At 37.2% G+C, this 24,094-nt stretch overlaps 1 protein-coding gene across 1 annotated transcript; it reads left to right on the plus strand.

Moving 5' to 3' along the window:
• The first annotated feature begins 865 nt into the window (after positions 1-865).
• On the plus strand, positions 866-2,095 carry LOC133780045 (uncharacterized). The gene has a single exon (XM_062219928.1). It carries the CDS (start codon positions 866-868, stop codon positions 2,093-2,095), a length of 1,230 nt encoding a protein of 409 aa, XP_062075912.1.
• The last annotated feature ends 21,999 nt before the right edge of the window (positions 2,096-24,094 follow it).

A 24,094-nucleotide genomic window follows, 5' to 3' on the forward strand; every position in this document is an offset into this window, starting at 1 on the left:
CAAATTCAACTTCTATGTCTCAACTTGGAAACATCCCCTCATAGTTTTTCTGATTTTCACTCTCACCTCCACATACCATTACACCACTTCCAAAATATATATTAATATATATATAAATAAATATATCGTTTGGTGATAATTTTTTAGTTATAATATAATTTTTTTTGGCTAAATATTCAGTTACAAGTTGTTATGATGTAATTTTAGTCATAATCTATTATATATAATGATAAAATTTTATTGTGTCTTTATTCATAATAACTTGTGATTTTTGTAACTAATACTTAGTCATGAACTATACATAGTAATTATATAGGTATAGTATTTTTTTTTAATTTTAAATTCTTCACTTATAGTCACAAATTTTGCTATGACTAAAACAAGAACTTTTGTACGTAGTCTTGTTTAGCTGGAAAAAATATATATATATATATATATATATTTTACAATATAAGAAGATGTATTATCGGTCATGATACAATTTTGGAGCATTCCATAAAAAAAAAATCTCACTTATATAAAAAATGTGTAGATAAAGAATTTTTTTTGTTTTAATGATTTATTTTGTTAACTTTAATGAAATATTCTAAATATTTAAAGAAATATTATTTTAAAACTAATTAAAATAGATATTTATTAATTATATTAATATAAATTCAAATATTATAAAATATCATTATTATGTATTTAATATAAGACTACATATATAATAACTATATTAATATAAATTTAAATTCAAATGTTATAAAATATTATTATTATAATAATATATAATAAGTTGAAAATAAAATATTAAATAATAGAGAAGCTCTTTTTTTGAAATTTTTCCCGCGCTTTTTTCTCTCGGTGTTTCTACATCGGCACCATGGCAAAGGGATCCAAGGTCGGGGGGAAGGGCAAATCGAAGAGCAAAGGCAAGAGAACAGGTCCAACTTCTGCTGATAGGGTCATTAAAACTCGATCTATGGATGCTATTCTTGGGATCCAGGAATTGGAGATGACAGAGGATGAGCAAGGAGCAGGGGAAGAGCGAACCTGTCGTGAATCTACTCTAGCGCCTCGAACTGGAATCTGTACGAATGTAGAAGACTGGATATCGGCTTCCAAGCAAGCTATGCAAGACGTCAATATGGGTAAGGCTGTTCCATCTCCGATTTTGCAGTCTAACTATACTAATGTCACTTCTAGTGGAGCCAAAGAGAAGGCTGTTACAGGGAAAGGTGTTATCGATCAGAAGAGGACCTCTGGAGTCAAAATTGATGTAGAGGATATAGCTGAGGAGGTGAATTTTTGGCAATCCTCTTTAGTCTGCTATGTGCTTGGTGCAAATCCACCAATCCGAATCCTAGAGGGCTTTGTGAGGAGATTATGGAAGGATCAAGTTGATAAGGTTAGGATTCTCTCATCAGGTATTTTCATCATTCGCTTTTTATCCATGGAAGTGAGAGATAGAATTTTGGAAGGAGGCTATCTGTTTTTTGGGAATAAACCTCTCATAATGAAGGCCTGGAATCCGGTTGATGATTTTTCTAAGGAAGACATTGATTCAGTTCCAACTTGGGTTCATTTGGGAGGATTGGATATTAATTACTGGGGTGATAGGTCTCTGTTCAAGATAGTGGGACAGATTGGGAAGCCAATTCAAGTGGATTCCATTACTAAAAACAGAGATCGCTTAGCTTATCCCAGAATTCTCATTGAAGTGACCATGACACAGGACTTTCCATCTCGAATTAGTTTCTTGAATGAATTTGATCAAGAAGTAGACATCTTCGTGGAGTATGAATGGAAGCCCACTGTATGTACGAATTGCTCTGGCCTAGGACACGAAGCTCAAGTTTGCAGGAAGAGTAAGATTGTTAAGCAAGAATGGGTCCCTAAACAGAAGGTCTCATCACCTATTGTAAGCAAAGTTAATGTAGATGCAGATGGTTTTCAATCAGTTACTAAGGGAATCAAGATACAGGAATCTAATGCCATCCAAACGAGTGTGAATAATAAATTTTTCCTGCTAAAGGGGGACCCTGAGATGGAGCTTTTACAGAGGAGGAATACAGTAAGAGAGGGGGGAGGACCCTTTGTACTAGATGGATAGAATCCTAACTTGGAATGTACAAGGGATTAACAGTCAACATAAGCACAAGGAGATTAAACATTTAATTTTGTCAAAGAAGGTTGGCTTGGTTAGTCTACTCGAGACAAAAGTGAAGAATAAAAATATGGGGTCTATTTACACGAATCTGTTTTTTGGGTGGTGTTTCACTAATAATAACCCTTGGATTGATAAGGGTAGGATAATGATTGCTTGGAATCCGAGAGCCTTCTCTTTGGATATCAAGTTATGTACTACACAATTAATTCACTGTCAAGTACAGGTCCCTAATCGAGCAGGAAGATTCTTGATTACCTTTGTATATGGTTATAATGATGCAGCCTCTAGGGAGATCCTATGGAATGACTTACAAGGATTGGCTGTGAATATATCTGTCCCTTGGATGGTGGTAGGAGACTTCAATGAGATTCTTTCATTGCATGACAGAATTGGCAAAAAAAGCTCCATAAAGATCTCAAGCAAATTTTCAAACTGTTTGACAGCTTGCCATTTGGAGGATTTGAAATTTTTTGGCTGCTTCTATACTTGGAATAATAAGCAGAGAGCAGATGAGATGGTTTATTCCAAGATTGATAGAGCTTTAGTTAACTCAAAATGGACTGATCATTTCCTTAACTCAGAGGCTGTGTTCTTGCCAGAAGGGATATTTGATCATAGTCCAATTCTTGTTCATGTCACTTTAGAAATGCACTTGGAAAAGAAGCCATTTCGATATTTTAGGATGTGGAAAGAAGCACCCTGTTATGAAAATAAACTCCAGACCAGTTGGAACTTATCAGTTAATGGTACGCCAATGTTCCAAATAGTATCAAAACTAAAAAGGCTGAAACAGGTGCTAGTGACCATAAATAGAGAGGGTTTTTCTGATATTCAACAGACATAATTTAAGGCAGGAATTGTATTGAAGGAGCTTCAGGAGCATTTGCAGAAAGATCCCTTAAATGAAAGGTTGATTTCTCAGGAGCAAGTGATTAGAGAACAGTATATGCATTACCATAAAGCTTACATGAGCTTCTTAGCACAAAAAGCTAAAGCTTCTTGGATGGCTAATGGTGATGAAAACACTCACATCTTTCATGCTTCCCTTAAGGCAAGGAGAATACAGAACAGAATACTGTCCATCAGGAATGAGGCAGTGATTTGGGTAGACTCTCCTACAAATATAACAAAGGCCTTTTTGGATTATTATAAAGGCTTGTTGGGGATAGTAATGGTGCACAGGAAGAAGGTGTCGTGGTCAATCATGAAGCTCGTACCAGTTCTAAATGCAGCTCTCATTCAGACTCTTTCAACAAATTTCTCAACCCAGGAGGATAAGAACGTGATATTTGCAATTCCAGGATTGAAAGCTCCAGGCCCAGATGGATATAGTAGTTACTTTTACCAGGATAATTGGGATTTGGTGGGTTCGGAGGTTACTACAGCTGTGCTATCCTTCCTTACTTCAGGTAAACTACTTAGAGAAATTAATAACACAACCATTACACTCATTCCCAAGCATATTTGCCCAGATTCTGTGTGTGATTTCAGACCCATTTCCTGTTGTAATGTCATATATAAAGCTGCCTCCAAATTGATTTGCTCAAGAATCCGGAAAGTACTACCTGAAATAATTGCAGAAAATCAAGGGGTATTTGTTCATGGTAGATATATAGCTTACAATATCATGATATGTCAAGATTTAGTTCGGCATTATGGGAGGAAAAATTGTAAGCCAAGTTGCATGATCAAGTTGGATTTGAGGAAAGCATATGACACCATAGAATGGGATTTTATTGAAGAAATGCTCACTGGCTTTCAATTTCCACAGAATTTTATTCAGCTCATCATGGTATGTGTTCGAACTACCAGGTTTTCATTGATGATTAATGGTTCATTAAATGGATACTTTGAGGCTAAACGAGGATTGAGGCAAGGAGATCCTATGTCCCCGTTGTTATTTGTACTTGGTATGGAATACTTATCTAGGATCATGCTTAAAGTTGGCTCTTATCCTAGTTATAAGTTTCATGATCGGTGTGCTAATTTGAAGTTGAATCATCTATGTTTTGCTGATGACATATTGTTATTCAGTCATGGAGACTTTATTTCTATCCTTTTGATGCTTAGGGGACTCAAGTTATTTTCCAAGACTTCAGGACTCTTTCCAAATGAGGCTAAGTCTACAATATATTGCAGTGGCATGTGTGAGTCTGAGATTGAGAGAGTAGTATCTGCTTCAGGATTCAGAAGATCTTCATTACCCTTCAAGTACCTGGGCATACCTATCTGTTCTAAAAGGATTTCTAATGCTGAGTGTGGGATCATTCTAGACAAAATGGTGGCCAGGATTAAACAATGGAGCTCTAGGAATTTATCATATAGTGCCAGAGCAACCTTGATCAATGCGGCCTTACTGTCCATACACTCTTATTGGGCTCAAATAATGGTGTTGCCAAAGAAGCTATTGAAGGATATAGATACAATTTGCATGGCTTTTTTGTGGAAGGGAGTTGCAGAAGCTCACGGTCCAGGTTCAGTTGCTTGGTCCACTGTCTGTACTCCAAAATCTGCAGGAGAGTTAGGATTCAGGAAAATCTTATAATGGAATATAGCTGCCTTAGGGAAATATGTATGGGCAATTGCCTCTAAAAAGGACAACCTATGGGTTAAGTGGATACATAGCATTTATTTGCAACACAAGGGACTGGTGGACTTACTCAGTACAGCAAAGTTGCAGCTGTACTGGAAGAAAATAGTTGAAATTAAGGAACTTTTTAGAGCTAAAATGGATGAAGCAGCTTTCATGGCAGTGAAGTATGGTATTCAATCGGGGCATGCAATACTATATGATCAACAAACCAAGGTCCAATGGAGTAAATATGTCTGGGAGAGATGCAATATACCGAAACACTGATACATACTCTGGCTAACGTTACACCAGAAGCTGAAAACCAGAGGCTACCTCAATAAACACTGTCAGGTAGTGGACAAAATGTGCTTGCTGTGTGGAAATCATACAGAAGAGATATCACATCTATTTTTTCAATGTGATTACAACAACTTATGTCTTGTGAAGTTGAAGGAGTGGATTGGTTGCAGAGCTCAAACAGGAAATTATCACACCTTATTGCGTTGGATTTCCAAAGCAAAACACCTTACCAAGCTCAGGAGAAGTTTTTACATAGCTGCTGTATCAGCTCTAGTTTACCATATCTGGAGAGTCAGAAATGATGTATTGTGGTCCTCTAAGATTTGGCATGTCAATCATACAATTGAGGTCATTAAGAGAGAGCTAAAACTGAGACTTACTGCAATGTATAAAGGGAAACAAAATAGGGATAAGGAATGGTATCATAAATTGTAAAGTTAGATGTGGAATGTAAGTAACATAGGGGGAGAAGGAAATTATAAGTGTACATGATTTATTTTTGAGCAATACAATGATTCTTATTCACCAAAAAAAATAATATATAATACAAAACTAGATATTTAATAATTATATTAATATAAATTTTAATGTTAGAAAATATTATTTTGATAATAATATATAATTCTAATTTTTTACTAATTATATTAATATAAATTCAAATTCAAATGTTATAAAATATCATTATTATAATAATATATAATAAAAAAACTAGATATTTAATAATTATATTAATATAAATTAAATGTTATAAAATATTATTAATAATAATATATAATCCTAATTTTTTACTAATTATATTAATATGAATTCAAATATTATAAATTACTATTATAATAATATTTAGTAAAAAACTAGATATTTAATATTTATATTAATTTAAATTTAAATACTGTAAAATATCATTATAATAATAATATATAATACAAAATCCTATTTTTTATTAAAAAAATTATCATATATGTTTAAAAATGTTATTATATTATATATATTTAAAAAAATCATAAACAATGTTTTTGTTTAATTTTTCATTTAATATGTTTATGTCATTCTTTTATATATAATATTGTTTGTTTATTTGAAATTGATATGACAATGATAAAAATTTAATAAATATAATTAAAAAATTCTATAAATAAAACTAAGCAAACAACGTATATTGTACGTTGCTTGTATCTAGGATATATGTGTCACTTTTTAAAATAATGTTATGTAATAGTTCTTTATAAAATAGTTTTCTTTACGTATTTAATTGACACTCTCTTAAATTTTTAGAAAGACTACTTTGTAAATAATTGAATATATAAGAAAATTATTTTGCCAAATAACATTAGGAAAAAAAAAACACAACTATTTCACCAATGACTCTATAATTTTTTTCTAATATGTTAGAAAACTACAAAATTCAAATATATGCTCAATCTCTTAAGACAAACTGAGCTACAAATTTTGATGAATTCTATTATTTTTATAGAAATTGTCAAAGTATTACACGTGGCACTGTGAAACAAAAAGTTGTATCGTCCAAAACAAATGCAATATATAAGAGTGTTGCTATTTGGCATCTTAAGGTGCTCAACAAGTGGTGCCCCTCCTTAGGACCTGATATTGGATTGCACCAATAACTGTATGACACCTCCTTATGATGTTAGGCACCAATGCTGCCCCTTAATAATTCTCATTATATAAGAAATCACTACTAAAAAATGAAGCTTAAGATAGCTGACCTGACCTTATATATATTTGGATAAATAATAATAATAATAATTATTATTATTATTATTTTTTTTATTATTATTATTTGTATGTAACTATATATACACTACGCCAAAAGAGGGTTACGACGTCGCTTCGTTGCGTCGGTCCAAGCAATTGACTAACACAATTGTTATATGGGAGATAGTAGCGTCGGTTATGAACCGAAGCTACTATATATAAAAAAATGACGGTTTCATGCTAGCCATTTATACTCTCACCGACGCAAAAGAGTTTTTAATAAAAATGCACGTTTTGATTTTACTGGACTCAGCATCGGTTATAAACCGACGCTAACTTGGTGAAGGTGTCGGTTATTCACCGATGCAAGGCCCAAATTATATGAACCCTTCCCTGACCATTTGCTCATTCCCTCCTCTCTCTCTCTCTCTCTCTCTCTCTCTCAACTAATAGGCGAACCAGAGACGATGGCGTCTCTCGAACCCAACCCCTCACCCATCAAACCCACCCCCTCTCCCATCGAACCCTGCCTCATTTCGACCCTACAAGCGGACCCAAGCCTCTCTCCGCCTCTTTCATTTCCCATCACGGCCTCCACAACGCCGAGAATCTCCATAGCTTTGAGAGCCTCTACCCCTCGTCGCCTCCACATCTCCGAGAGCCTCGACCCCTCGCCACCTCCACAGCTCTGAGAGCCTCTACCCCCTCCGCCCCTCGCGACCTCCGCTGAGGTGAGGTAATGGTTTTTGCAAATGTTTTTAGTTTTATATGTATAGTTAGGTTAATTTTAAGAATTTGAATTAAATTTGAGAATTGTGTAAGTGTGAAATTAAGAAATTGATAGTTAGGTTAAATTGTAGTTATAAGAATTTAGACATTGAGTTTTTGAAGTTGATATAATTACGAGAAGTGAAAAATTAAATTTTTTTTTTAATAAAGTTAGGTTAATTTTTATAATTGGAATTAAAATTGAAAATTGAGATATAAAATTATGAAATTGAGAATTTAAGAAATTAATAGTTAGGTTAATTTTTTGTTTTGATAATTTTTAATTTTTTTTAATAAAGTTAGGCTAATTTATGAGAATTATGTAACTTATAGTTGTATGAAAAGTTTTTTTTAAAATAATTATGTAATTATTTATAATTGTTAATGTTTAATTGTGGTTAGGTTTGGCTTTTTTTTGTGGTTGATTGGATTTGGTGGTGATCTTATTTGATGGCTAAGAATTTATCTTGGACAAGGTAATTCACTGAAACTTTAATAGTACATATATATATATATATATTGAAATATATAGTTATGTTAAATTTAGTAGAATTTAGGATTAAAAGTTAGTGAATATATGTTTCTAGGACTGTGTGTTGCAGTGATATAAGGTTGGAAGTATGCATGTTGATTGATTGTTAGATATTTGTGTATTATATGTTGTGTATATGTACTTTTTGAAATGTGGAAATGTTGTAGAAATAGAGGATGTTGCCCAATTTTTTTCAAGATAAAAACATTGATAGTTATGCATGTTTGATATTGATTAATACTAATGCATGTTGATTGGTTGTTTGATTTTTGTTTATTATGTGATGTCTATATGTACTATATGAATTTGGGATATGCTATAAAAATAGGGGAGAAGGTGCCCAATTATTTTTTTAATATAGTAAATATATATTTTTTAATTAATAGAGGAGGCTTTGCCAAAATTTGAATTTTTTTTTTTTTTGCTTGTTTGTTTTGTTTCTCAACAAATTGATAATGGATAAATATTGGTTATCTTTGGATAGGCTATCATTGAAATATTGGCAAGGTGTTGAGTATTTCTTGCAGTTTTGTGTAAGAAATTTAGAAAATCCAGATTTTGTTCCTTGTCCGTGCCATAAGTGTGGTCACGTTGTGAAGATTAATCTTATTATAGTGAATGAACACTTATTTAGGAACATGATAGACAAGAGTTATAAGGTTTGATTTTTTCATGGAGAAAAAAAAAATAATCTTAGGGAGGAAGGAACCTCTAAGAAAGATAAGGATATTGATTTAGAATATGAAGAGGACTACATTCACTACAAAAAAGGGCAAAAGTATGGTTTTGCGCCGGCAAAGAATCGTATCGTATCTCCGTCGCTTATTTCACTTTTTCCGACGCAAATATAATGCGCCGGCAATGGCCTTTTTTGGCGACGAAAAAATACGCTGATAAAAAGATGGATACGCTGGTAAAAAAATCTGTCACGATATTGTGGAAAACACTTTTAGTGCGCGCAATAATGCGCCGGCAATAGTTTACTTTTTTAGTGGCGCATTTTTGCGCCGGTAAATGTGTATATGTGAAGTTAAGATTGAAACTTTTTGCCGAAGTAATTTTGCGCCGGTAAAAGTATTTTTAAAATAATAATTTTGATTAAATTACTAATATTATTTTCAATATATTAATATTAATTAATAATTTTCAATTTTAATATATTAATAATTATTTAATTTTTTAGTAATATTATTTAATTAGAAATAAAATTAAAATTTTATAAATAATTAAATAAAAAATTACAACTATTAATATTTATTGTCTCCACCAAACATGAAAATATAAAAGTAATTTAGTAAAATAAATGTCTCATAAATTAAATTTTAAATAAATAGAAAAAAAGTTCTGCAAATGAGTACTGTCCGCCTCATCATTCCCGCCCCCGTCAGCATCATCGTCCTCGTCCGAATCCTGGTCTGGTAAGTCAACAGTAAAACTAGGAGCCAATTCACCAACCTGCTTCAACAAAGCACTGAGCAGGAGATCTTGACGCCGTTGACGACTCTCAAATTTAGTCGTATGCTTCTTTAGGTTCTGATTTTCTAGTATAATGTCCTGATTTTGCTGCAAAATGGTGTCCACTTCAGGTGGCAATTTCCCGGACATTTGAGAAGTTGACGAAGATGCTGCCCTCTTTGCGCCAATTGCCTTCAACCTAGGCAACCCCCCAAACCCTTTCTTATAACGCGAGCGGGGTCCAAGGACATCTGTGACAATATCCATATCAGGCGGGAAATGACCGTCGACATTATCACCGACACAAGAAGCAGCAGATGATGCAGGGGTCGTACTCTGCGATGCTCGACGTTCGGTCATCTCATTCTGCACAATAAAAAGCACGTATTTCAAATTCCAATATAACATTATTTGAAAACCTAACTTATAAATTTTTAATATAACAACATATAAAATATAACTTTATTATCTATCTGCCAACATCCTATTATTAATGACTGCAGACCAGTGATTGAAAAAGAATGTAATTAATTTTGTTCCCGTATCAGGGAGCAAGTGGGCTAAAGTAAATTTGGTCATGAAAATCCATTTCTGATTGAAAATCATGAAGATGTTATTGATATATACGGTAGGTACAGTTAATTCCATTAATGGGGAATTTACGTCTCCAAACATATACATCAACTACATTTGCATGTTTTTCATTCAGAAATGGATTTTCATGACCAAATTTACTTTAGCCCGCAAGCTCCTTGATACGGGGACAACATTAGTTACATTCTTTTTTTATCTTAGTCCACAATCATTAATCATAAAAATATTGGCACATAGATTATAAAGATTTCATTGTTAAAAATTTAATTAATAATTAATAAATAATTACTAATTGACAACAACCAATTAATAATTAATATTTATTAATTATTTACTAAACTTTTTTAAAGTTAAATGATCATAAATTAGTTAAGGTTATGCAACTTACATGTTTTTTCTCCGCTGCATCACTAATCCACTTATCCTTCTTCTTGTAGAGGTGCTCGAATGTGTCGATCATGCTCGAGAGCTGGCCAGTAGATGGGTCCATCTAAAAAAGTAAATTATTTAAACATTGTGACATTTATAATATTTTCGTAAATGTAAGGATATAAGTTATTATAATTTACGTGATCATAAACATGGGCAACGATGGATTTGGAACCGTGTCCTCCTGGTATGGTCATTTTAGCTCGAGCTTCTTTATTTTTCTTTGATATACGCTTCAAAAAGAAAACAGTACTCATTAATCTAAATTGTAATTTTATAATTAAAAATTAATGTAAAATCTACGGCATACCTAGTGAGAATCAGAAGCCCAAAAGTCACACAGAATTGCCCAATCAGAAGAAGTAATCGACACAAAAGGTTTTGACTTCGCTCTCTCATTGTCCACCTCTCCTCCAACATCTACCCAGTGTTTCTTCATCGTGTGGCGCCAATCAGTCAGATGTTTTTGCATTTGTCTTACCATGGCATCGTTGATTACTGGATTGTCTTCTGGATAAATGAATTTTTCCTAAAATCACAATTAAAATTGGAATTTGTTAAAATATTATGAAGATAGACAAAATATTTAATAATGAGTTATTAAAGGTTTAAAGAATGCTTACAGATAGTCTCTTTCGAATAACTTCGATATGAGCTGGTTTTATTTGTTCCCAAGCTAGTGTAGTTGGGGGTACGGTGCTACGCAAATAACGAGCCATGGAATTGTTGAACCACTTGCCGTACTTTTGAATAGCTTTTCCAGTTTCTTTATCAAACTCTACTTTCAAATGACTAACTTTTTTGATGGCCAGCTCCTTCTCGATATTGGCACCGTAATAAGCTCCCCTACCTCTCTTGGAGCCACCACCTGTGTCATTACTTGTTTCGGTCATTCTACATTAAAATATTCATTAATTAACTAATTCAAATTATGTATGTCTGTTGTTTTTTGTTATAAAATTAACATTTATTCATTATGGTATTTCCAAACCTACCTTATTCCGACATAGTGGATCCCTTGGAGATAGTAAGGAGTCATGTACTTCTCCTCATTTTTTTAAGATGTTTCTCAAACATCTTGAAAAAATGAGGAGTAGTACATGAATACATTGGCTATCCCCAAGGCATTCACTAGGTGCATCACTATTGTTTTTTGTTATTAAATTAACATTTTATTACTTATTGTTTTTCCCAACCTACCCTATTCTGACCTAGTGGATCCCTTGGAGATAGTAAGCAGACATGTGCTAATACTCATTTTTTCAAGATATTTCATCAAATATCTTGAAAAAATGAGTACCAGGACATGAATACATTGACTATCCCCAAGGCATCCACTAGGTGCATCACTATTGTTTTTTGTTATTGAATTAGCATTTTATTACTCATTGTCTTTCCCAACCTACCCTATTCCGACCTAATAGATCCCTTGGAGATAGCAAGCAGACATGTGAGACTACCCATTTTTTCAATATATTTCATCAAATATATTGAAAAAATGAGTACCAGTACATGAATACATTGACTATCCCCAAAGCATCCAATAGGTGCGTGTGTACCTATATCTGATACTATCATTAATTAATGATAATAAATAAAGTTTTCATTGAATTAAATAAAAAGTTACATACACTTGTTTAAATTACATATCACTGTCCTCATCATCACTAACTACAACATCATTACGAACATCACTATCACTATCACTATCAACTAGAACATTATCGTCATCCTCATCGTCTTCATACTTGGCCAACGTGTCGTCTTCAAATTCAACTTCATCATCGACAACAAATTCATCTGAACCTTCGCCAACCAAATCATCAACGTTGTGCACTTCAGTGGCATTGACATCAACCCGATCATACTGAAGATTATCAAAAATTAGAAGTTCTACCCACAACTGAAATGAAGAAGAATTAACTTCTTGCAATATTGGTATATCATTTGTGGTCTCAGTATCATCAACATCGGAATTTGAGAAATCCCATACATTCCTTAGAATGTATTCATTAACGAGCCTCCAATCATCCCCATTTTTCACATCTCGAAGATAATACACCAACTTCTCTTGAGATGCGAGAACGAAAGGATCATCTTTATAACATTCTTCTTTCACATATACGCTCGTAAAATTGGATTCCACTTTAATTCTACTTGTATTGAACCATCTACACTTGAATAGGACAACACTGTAACCCATCAAGTAGGACAATTCAATTACTTCTTCCAAAACTCCATAGTAGTTCACTCCTTCCTCACTTGGCACCATTACACCGCAATTTTGTGTTTTAAGCTTCATATCACGACCACGAGTCACAAATTTCACACCATTCACTATCATCCCTGGATATGAATACACGGTGCCGCTTGATTTGTTTGAGAGAGCATACAATTCATTATTCACTTCAGTAGGTGTTGACTCATGCAAACCGTTCACCTATCAACATTAACATTGAAAGTTAGTTTTGGATTGATTAAGTGGGGTTTCAGAAAAGAATTGACTAATATACATACTCTTTCTTTGAACCACTGAGGAAAATCAGTTTCTTGTTGAACTTCAAGATTCGAGCCCCCTCGTCTTCTTAATTCATCCATATGCTCACTACAAATGAACAAAAATATTATGATTTCGGCATTTACTCGGTATATAAACCAAACATCATTATTGAAAAAATACTAGAAAACACACCTAAGGTACTCCTTAATTTCGGAACAATTGTTCAAGATATACCACTCAACCTTTTGCTTTAACTGCGGACTGAGGAGCATACTTTATTTCTTACCAAATGGACGACCAACAGCCTTATAAATAGAATATTCCCGATTTGGTTGGGATTCAACGCGATCGTCATTCCTCTCAGATCGATTGAATCGAGTCTCAACCCCCTGTAGGTACATTGAGCAAAAGGTTAAAGCCTCGTTCACCACGTAAGCTTCTGCGATTGAACCTTCCGGACGTGCACTCACCACAAACCGGACAGAATTCTAAATTCGCATTCTCCTTCCAAAACAGTGCACAGTCATGCTTGCAAGCATCGATAGACTCATATCCCAATCCAATACTCCGCAACTTTGCCTTCGCCTCATAGTTAGACTTAGGTAAAATTGTTCCGTCAGGCATAGCGTCGACTAACAATTCCAGCAAACCATCAAAGTAATGATTGATGCACTTGTTAATAACTTTGAGATGCATCAGCTTCACCAAGAAGTTCAACGCGGAATACTTTTGGCAACCCGGGTACAGTTCACTTGACATCTCCTTAAATAAATTGTTATACTTGTCGCGATGTTGAGGATCATCTTGGGGAGGATCATTATAGATTCCAGCAGGAACGTCATCTTCAGCGTAAACATTCTCCAGGATATCCGTTATCTCATCTCTATCATGATCTCGTACCACAGCTGGTGGCGACGGCAACGCCTCTCCATGGTAATGCCACACTATGTAGGATTGTACGATGCCATTGTTGAATAAATGCATCGAAATTGCTTTTATAGGCTGGAACTTAACATTCCCACATTTCTTGCACGGACAGCGAACTAAACCCCGATCGTTCTACTGATTTTTGGCAATATCGAAGAACTCCTTAACACCATTTCTATACTCCAGAGACCAACGATTCCTCGCACTCATCCAGCTCCTGTCGCTCGCCATCTTTAAGCGAAATAATTAAGAAAATATTAATAATTGTCTTAAAATGAGGGAAGTGATAGTCAAAGTATTTCATGACTGTTTGTCTCCCTAATTATCACTAACTGATAATAATATCCTATATTTGGCAAATGACACGTGGCACCACATGATTGGTACACATTATTATTATTATTATTTTAAATAATTTTTCATAAAAAAAATCATTTTATATTTTTCATTTTTTTTAAAAAATCCAATTTATTTTTTTTCAATTTAAAAGTAACAAAACATAAAATTTTCTCATTTTATCAAAAAAAAAATATCAAATTTGTTGCTTTTAATCAATTATTTAAGATTAAGTAAAAAAAAATATTTAATCTTAAATTATTGCTTGGATTTTAAACAAAATTACTTAATCTTTAATTGAAAAAAAGTAGACAAAATGATAAATAGGAAGATTTTAATAATAATAATGTAATGCCCCAAATTTCCTAATAAGGTTTAGGACCTTGATTAGGAGGCCGGGAGGGCCATAATTGATTTATTATGCTATTTAATGATAATATGCATGTTTAGGTGTATTAAATATGCATGTGAACCCATTTGTGATTTATTGGGTGATTTTCATATTTTGGCCATTTCGGGCATTTTTGGCATATATGTGAAATGGGTGTGGTGCTTTGTTATTATTTGGTTATGCCAGGGTTACCCAGCACAAGACGATCCTAGGAGGTAAGCTAGTGGGAAAGTCACAACGGGATTTAAGCTTGACTTGGTGTAAGTCAAGGGGTATTTAGAGCATTACCGGGTTATTGGGTAATGGGAATTAATATTTGGTGATAAATTGGGAGTTAGTAAGATCAGGGGGAAATTCTGGAAGTTTTGACTATAATGTCCCCGGGGGTGTTTTCGGGACCCCAAGCGTTAGGTTTTATTGGAAGCTACTTAAGCTTGAAGTAACCTTTTAAGAAAATAAAAAGAACGTTCTGTACGTTCTCTCTCCCTAAAAGTTCCCTTTTCGTTTCCCGATCGCATTTTCGAAGGTATCTTGAGTTCTAGGACTCGGAATCAAGCAAGGATTGAGGCATAGCAATCCTAAGGAGAATTAGAAGCTTATTAGCCGGAGGATTTAGTTGGAAACAACTCAATCGGAGGTAATTCAAGTTTAAGTTTTAAGTTTTTAAAGGTTTTTAAGCTTGAATTGGATTTTGTGAATTGTTGAGTTTTTAGTTTGTTTGAGCTTCAGGTTTTGGTGGTTTTAGACCATTGAGAAGTTTGGGAACTTTGATTTAATGATTGGGAAATGTTTGGATGGGTTTTTGGTTGGTTTTAAAATGAAAAAAACGAAGAAAAGTGGCTGGTGCGAGGTTGGGCCGCGGCCCTGTTCTTGGGCGCCGCAGCCCTAGCTTGAAGAAGATGGAGGAGGCTCTGCCAGGGGGGCGGGCCGCGACATGGCCATGTAGGGCCGCGGCCCTTAAGGGAAAAAAATACTAAATGGTGGTTTTTGTGATGGGAACTTAGCTCTAAGGGCCCGGGATCGATCCTACTACTTAGTTGAGTGGGATTCGATGTCTCGGAGGCTTGGGTTGGGTTTGGAAGTATTTATTTACTCATTTTGATGAGGTTTTATATTATGGTTGTGACTAGGTTATCACTAGAGGCTTGGAGTCGAGATCGTTCTTGTGGCTCATTTGTTGGTAACCTGTGCTTGGACCCAAGGTAAGAAAACTGCACCCCATTTGTGATATGCATGGTTATGTTTGATGCATGTTGGATGTTGAAATGTAAACATTGATAGCATAATGAATGCTTGGAAATCTTGCCCATTTGCATATGATTATTATTGAGGCATGCTGGTTGGTTAAATGTGATGCATGTGATGCATGAGAAACATGTGATTAGGGCATGCCATGAATGATGAATATGAGATTGGTCAGAGCTTGAGTCTCTGTGCTTGTGCATGATTATAATTATGCTAGCAATTGTTTAGTAAGCATGCTGAGTGCCCTATTCTTGGATAATTGGCATATGATACATATTGATAGCATTGCTTACTTGTGCATGGCACTGACTTATTAGTCAGGTTTGGCAAAGGTACTAGTATCAACTGTGAAGCTGTGACTTATTAGTCAGGTTCGGCAGTGGTACTGGGCACTGGCCACATTGTGCTGTCTCACTAGACATGACAACCCTAGTGAGTAGTGCAAGCTATGTCGATTGGACCTAATCGACCCTCTGCATTGAATGACTCCAAAAGCATTAATGCAGGACCGACCTCAAGTTCGATGAATATAAACAAGCATTTATCTAGCCAAAGGCTAGTCATATAGAGCCATTGCAGGAAATGGGCACTGGGCCCTAGTGACTTGGTTGTCAGTCACTCAGTATGGTTTACCAGGACCTCAAAGTGATATTCACTCATCTGATCAGAGCTACGGGCTCTGCATGATCATTTTGATCATCATATGCATGGCTTGGGCACTGAGGCCCCAGTGACTTGCTTGTTGGTCACTCAGTATGGCTTACCAGGACCTGTTGAAGGTTAGAGGCTTACCCAACAGCCAGCCTTCCATTTGAATTAGTGACGTGCTTGTCAGTCACTCAGTATGGTTTACCAGAACCTATTGAAGGTTAGAGGCTTACCCAACAGCCACCCTTCCACTTGAGTTAGTGATTCGCTTGTCGGTCACTCAGCATGGTTTATCAGAACCTTTAGTGTTACGACACTCATCTGATTAGGATTGACTTGATAGTCCTCCAATCAGAAGGCCAGGTTTTCTTTTCCTAGATACCCCAGCATATGTTTGAATTCATTTGCATGCTGAATAGACCTATGATTGCTAGGCATGCCAGATATGATTTGAAATCATGATATAACTGTTTATGAGCATTTGAGTTTTCTTGCTGGGCTTCGGCTCACGGGTGCTTTGTGGTGCAGGTAAAGGAAAAAGGAAGCTGAACCATCCTTGAGTTGGAGAGCTTAGGTGATGACGTGTACATATGCAGCTGCTCGACCAATACTTGAGCGAGGTTTGAAAGTGGAACTAGGGTTGAACCCTGTTTTGCCGCTTAGAACGGCCTGTTGTAAATATTCTTTTGTAGTAGACTCTAAAATTATATTTTTGGGATCCCAATGTATACAGTAAACGTTCTAGTGAGACGTTACACCTCAATCGAAGTTTTTAATCCTTAAACCGCTAATCACACTTAGTTACACGTTTATGGCCAAATGGCTCGATTAGCGAGTTTAGCACTGTTTACAATGTGCACTGTAGCGGTCCTTGGAGTTGGGGCGTTACAAATAATAATAATAATAAATTAAAAAATTTGAGGATATTAACAATAAAAAATTAAATTAAAAAAAAATGTATTTTTCATACTTAATCTTAAATTGAAAAAAAGTTTGATTTTTTTATTAAAAAAATGTAAATTTTATTTTTTGTTAAATTGAAAAATAAATTGAAAATTATTTTAAGAATAATAACAATGTGGACAAATCATGTAGTGTCACGTGTCATTTGACTAATCAACTTTAACATTTACTTATTTATTACTTTTATTTTAAAATTAATTTAATTATACATTAATTTCATTTTGTAATTTTTTATTAAATTCTTCAATTTGTATTGGATTATTTACTTAATCAATAACAATTTTATTATATTTATATTTTACTTAATTATATTTTATTAAATCATTTATATTTTTAACTTTTTTCAATTACAAAACATCTAATATTAATGTTAAAACCAATTATTATGATTGGTAATTTTATTTTATTTAAATTATAGTTAAAAATTATTTTTTTGATGAATTTTTAATTATACTTAAATTTTTATTTAATTAATTATTAAACTTTTATTAATTTTACTAACTCTAACAAAATTTGGGCAGCATAACGACAATATTTCAAACTATCCCAAAAATTGAAAAACCTACAAATTAAACACATATATACCCAGAATATTCCCAGATCATACAAAACATATATATGCATTAACAAATACATCAATTTACATATATACAAATATTTAACCACAAAAAAACATATACCAAAACTAATTTTTTTATTAATACAAAAAAAATTATTAAATACATATTTACAAAAATATCACATTTAATATAAAACAATTTAAAAATATGAACATACATTATTAATCTGGTTTTTTTAAGTTCATACTTTAACTAAAATACATATATCGCAAAATACAATATAATAAATATTAACAAGAAAAATTAAACAAATACATATAACACATTTGTTATACCCAGATTTCGAGCCATGTTAATTATGACCTCGAAAGTTGGATTCGCAAATAAGTGCTCATAAGGTTGGAAACAAGCTCCAAGATCATATGCCGAGCTTGCAGGATATATACGATCTCGAGTATGGTGACCTCGAAGAGTTCATGATCTCGAAAGATAGCTCCGGGAACACATTCATCTTCAGGGACAACTTCGGATCAGGGTTCCCGAGCTCGACGCACATACGATCTCGAAAGGCCACGCGACCTCGGAAATGTCTCCAGCTCGAAAGGTGACAAGAAACCTGGGAGGCTAAAGCCTTAGAGATACGTGATAACCACCTTGAATATCTACAAGTGTTATAAATATGAGATGTAATCCTCATTTATTATTGTAAATCCCCTGGAATCGTGGGATATTATTTGATCAGTTATACGTCTCCTGGTCTTCAGGGGACGTTTCCTTTTATATCTGATTATAGCCATTTATTTTATTCACAAAAAGAGTAACTACCCAAAATATGTGGGATAGTATTCTGCGGCCTTCTCTATAAATAGAGAGGCCATGCACCATTGTAAAGGACCGAATTTCTAAACCTTGAGAGAAAACTCTGAAGAATTCATGCTTAAGAATTTTCAGAGATAATCTTGAGTTTAATAACAGAGACTCGTGGACTAGGCAGATTTAACTACTGAACCACGTAAAAATCGTGTGTTTGATTTGTTTGATTTTATTTGGCCATTATCATTTATTGTTTATGCGCTCTTCTTTCACTGTTTGACGAAAAACGGCGTCAACAGTTTGGTGCTTTCATTGAGAGCCTTAAGCATTCATCCCTGAAAAAGCCATGGCCACAAACAATCAGAACACCCCTGATGAAAGCTACCCAAGGCGTCCTGGAAAACAACCAATGGAGAACCCGGATGCTGAGGAGAGAAGTGGGTCCTCTGATTCCAGGGGACCACCGCCTCCACCAAGGGATGAGGATATGTACTACAATCCTGAGCGTTACATTCCTATTGTAGAACTGGAAAACCGGCAATTGAAACAGCTGTTGGCAGAGGCCAACAAATGGAATGAGGAGTTGACTAGGATGGCCGCAGAGGCGCAGGTGGCTCAGCCCCCGCCTCCGCGTGAAAACCAAGTCCCTCCTCCAAGGGACGTGCATGTTCCTCCCTGGAGGCCCCATGGACGTCCACGAAAAAATGCTGCCACAAGGAGGCCGACTCAACCTCTGGCACCAGCAGAGCCATCTGCTCCTCCTAGGCCACAGAGGAGTACTCGAGCTCGGGTCCCGCCTAACCCACCTGTGGAAGTGCCTGCAGGAACTGAGAATGACCGAACCCCTGCAGAGGCTCGGACTCAGGTACCTGGGAGTGCACCGAATGCAACTGACCCATCTCGGGCAAATTCTGGCCACTCTAGGCCGCGACAAGGGCGGCAGCCACCGTCACCTATACGGTTCCCTCCGTCGCCCATAAGATATCCTTCACCTCCCCGCAGAAACGCTCAACCTGTTCGAGATCAGGATCAAGGGCGTACAGGGGAAAGACAAGGAAACAGGGAGACATTCCAGGAGCGGAGAGACCATCTGAGAAAAGTCAGACGTCTCGGTCTCGCACTGCGGAGACGAGGCGACATGGGAAGAATCCATCACGAAATGACCGATCAATGAGTTTCACCAGTGACGAGTCCGGAGAGACCAGGTCCGTCAGTAAGCACGACCGAGGTCGTAAAAATACTGGAAGTCGCAAGAATCGTCCTGACCTGCGAAGTCATCTGAATCAGAGTAGGGGGAAGGGAGATCAGACAAATCCGGACCTGAGGGATCACTTGAATAGGCATAGAGATCCCTCATGGAGACGCGAGCCTGGAATCATGATCAATGACAGTCAATTCCAGACAACACCTCCTACTGACCCAGTCCAAGAAAGGATCGATCAGCTCGAAAAAGCCTTTAGGCTTTTAAAGAATGAACGAGGAAATGGTCGATATGAGGACTCTGATGAGGAGCTCAAGCCGTTTGCTCCACATATTTCCAACACTCAATTTCCTCAAGGATTCCGGATTCCTCACGTCCCAGCGTTTGAAGGAAAAACCGACCCATGTAGTCACCTGAGTACATTCAACACTATTATGAGAGCTAGAAACGTGGGTTACGAGCTCAGGTGCATGTTGTTTCCAACATCATTGGCAGGACCTACCAAAAGTTGGTTCGAAAAGTACAAGAAACACTCAATAACTTCATGGGAACAGTTGTCTAGAGACTTCAAGAAGCAGTTCCGAGCTATGATGGGAGTCAGACCAGAGGCATCCACTTTGACTAACGTCCGAAAACAGCCAGGCGAAACACTGAAAAGATACCTGACAAGATTTAATCTGGAGGTCGCCCGAGCTCGAGATGTGGATGACAGTGGGCACCTTATGGCTATCCGAGCTGGTGTTTTACCCAGAAGTGCCCTTTGGGATGACATGCAAGGGAAACCGGTGAGGTCAATAACCGAGTTTAACAGACGAGCGCAGAGGTTTTTCGATGTAGAGGAGGCGAGGTCAACGCTCAAGGCGACCTCACAGACCGAAACTACAATGATAAACATTAACTCCGCCTCAACCTCGGCTGACCCAGCAGCTCCACAACCTACCTCGGAGAATCCCTCCAAGAGGAAAAAGAGCGAGGGAAATAACCCCAAAGCTGAGGGAGGAAAGAAAAAGAAAGGAGAGAGGCATTTCTCCGTGTATAAAGTGCACACCGAGCTCAACGAGTCTCAGGAAAACATATACCTGGCTAATGAAAACCAAGTCCCCTTCAGGCGTCCGGACCCAATGAGAAATCAAAAATCCAAGAGGGATTCCAGTAAGTATTGCCGGTTCCACAGGGACACCGGACACACAACTGATGAATGTCGACAGCTGAAGGACGAGATCGAAGGGTTGATCTCGAGAGGTTACTTCCGGCAGTATGTCAAAAACCAGAGTACTGGACAGACTACTGCGAGCCAAAGAGTAGCCGCGCCTTCGACGACACAAAATAATAATTCCCCATCACGGGAAGAAGATAGACCCCCACCGATAGATGGAGAGGACGTAATAACCATCTCGGGAGGGCCTCATCTCGCAGGAGGAAGCAGAAATGCTCAGAAGAGATATGTTAACGAATTGAAGACAAGGGACGGGTCTCCTTATGAACCCGAACCTAGGGCACCGAAAAGCCAGAGGATTGAAACACAACCAATAACCTTCACTAAGGAGGACGCCTCCCATGTTCAGTTCCCTCATCATGATCCGTTGGTTATTACCCTTCAGCTTGCCAACAAAAGAGTGCGCCGAGTTCTCATAGATAATGGGAGCTCAGTCAACATTCTTTATAAAGCGACCCTCGAGAAAATGGGACTCTCCCTTCGCGACCTGAAGGCATGTGCAAATACTTTGTACGGCTTTTCAAGAGAAGGAACTGCCTGTATAGGATCCATTGAACTCCCTGTGACCTTGGGAGACTATCCAGTCTCGGTGACCAAGATAATGGAGTTCGTGGTAGTAGATTTACCATCTGCTTACAATGTACTGCTTGGGAGACCCGCCCTGGTCGGGCTGGGGGCAGTTTCATCTGTGAGGCATCTGGCCCTTAAGTTCCTAACCCCAAGCGGGGTCGGGACATTAAAAGGAGATCAATTGGCAGGAAGGGAGTGCTATAGCATTTCTTTGAGGGGAAAGAAACAAACGAGCGCTCAAACACTCGTTATCATACAAAATAAAGATGGAATAGTCTTAGAAATTGACGAGGAGATCGATCCGAGGATTGAGGAGAAAGTTGACCTCAAACCTTTAGAGGAGCTCGAGGAAATTCAGCTCGAGGAAGCTGATCCCTCGAAGAAGGTGAAGGTCGGAAAACACCTCCAAGACGAGGCTAAATAGCAATTAATTTGCTTTCTGAAGGAAAACCAGGATGTCTTCGCATGGTCACACTCAGACATGGTGGGGATAAGCCCGAATGTAGCGAGCCACGCATTGAACATAGACAAAAGCTTTCCCCCGAAGCAACAAAAGCGAAGACAGCTGGACGAAGACAGAAAGAAAGCATTAAAGGAGGAAGTTGACAGGTTAAAAGCAAACCATTTCATTAGGGATGCCTTTTACCCTGACTGGGTAGCCAATCCAGTGTTGGTCCCAAAGCCCAATGGGACGTGGAGAACCTGTATTGACTACTCAGATCTCAACAAAACTTGCCCAAAAGATTGTTTTCCGCTGCCAAGGATTGACCAGCTCGTGGACGCCACGGCGGGGCATGGCCTGATGTCATTCATGGATGCCTATTCTGGATATAACCAGATTCCCATGCATGCCCCCGACCAAGAACATACGAGCTTCATCACAGATAAAGGGCTCTACTGCTATAATGTCATGCCATTCGGACTCAAGAATGCTGGAGCCACGTACCAGCGGCTAGTAAACATGATGTTTTCAAAGCAGATAGGGAACAACATGGAGGTTTATGTTGATGACATGCTTGTCAATTCTCAACTTAACAAGAACCATGTTGATGACCTCGAAGAGTGCTTTGGCGTGCTCAAGAAATACAACATGAAGTTAAATCCTCAGAAGTGCACTTTTGGGGTATCTTCGGGAAAATTTCTGGGTTTCATTGTAAACTCTCGTGGAATCGAGGCTAACCCCGACAAGATCAAGGCCCTGATTAACATGCCTTCACCTCGAAAGCACAAAGATGTTCAAAGCTTGACCGGCAGGATGGCAGCCCTAAGCAGATTCATCTCGAAGTCAACAGATCGTGGCCTTCCATTCTTCAACTTATTGAGAGGAAGTAAGAAGTTTGAATGGACAGAGAAGTGCGAGCTGGCCTTTCAGGAGCTCAAAAAGCACCTAGCTGAACCACCCATCCTGTCAAAACCTGAGACGGGAGAAGTATTGTACCTATACCTCTCAACCACCGAACACGCGATAAGCGCGGTGCTCGTTCGAGAAGAAGAAAAAGTGCAAAAACCCGTCTACTACATCAGTAAAAGATTACTGGGGGCAGAGTCAAGGTATCCATTGATGGAGAAACTCGCCCTCAGTCTAATTCATTCATCTCGTAAGCTCCGCCCCTATTTTCAGGCACATCCCATCCATGTACGGATAGATCAACCACTTAGGCAGGTCCTGTCTAAACCAGAGGCTTCAGGTCGACTTCTTAAATGGGCTGTTGAGCTCGGACAGTTCGAGATCACCTACAATCCAAGAACGACCATTAAGGCACAGGCATTGGCGGACTTTATAGTGGAATGTACTGGTATAGCCGACGACGAGGTAATAACCACGGCCCACGAGCTGTGGAAACTTTACGTCGATGGCTCGTCAAATGAAAATGGAGCGGGGGCAGGGGTTATTCTGATCACCCCCGCAGGGAGCAAATTTCACTCCGCTTTGAGATTCAGCTTTAAAGCATCGAATAATGAGGCCAAGTACGAGGCTCTACTCGCGGGACTACGAATAGCAAAGGAGCTCAAGGCTAAAGCCATACATTGCTACAGTGACTCCCAGCTCGTGGTTAATCAAATCTTGGGAGAATACCAGGCTCGCAGCACAAGAATGGCAGCTTATCTAGAGAAGGCAAAATCTGCATTGGAGTATTTCGAATTTTATGCAATCGAACAGGTTCCCCGAGAACGAAACTCAAATGCAGATGCCTTAGCTCGACTCGCC

This window comes from Humulus lupulus, chromosome 5 (genome assembly GCF_963169125.1).
Source record: "Humulus lupulus chromosome 5, drHumLupu1.1, whole genome shotgun sequence".
In the NCBI taxonomy this organism is placed as follows: Eukaryota; Viridiplantae; Streptophyta; class Magnoliopsida; order Rosales; family Cannabaceae; genus Humulus; species Humulus lupulus.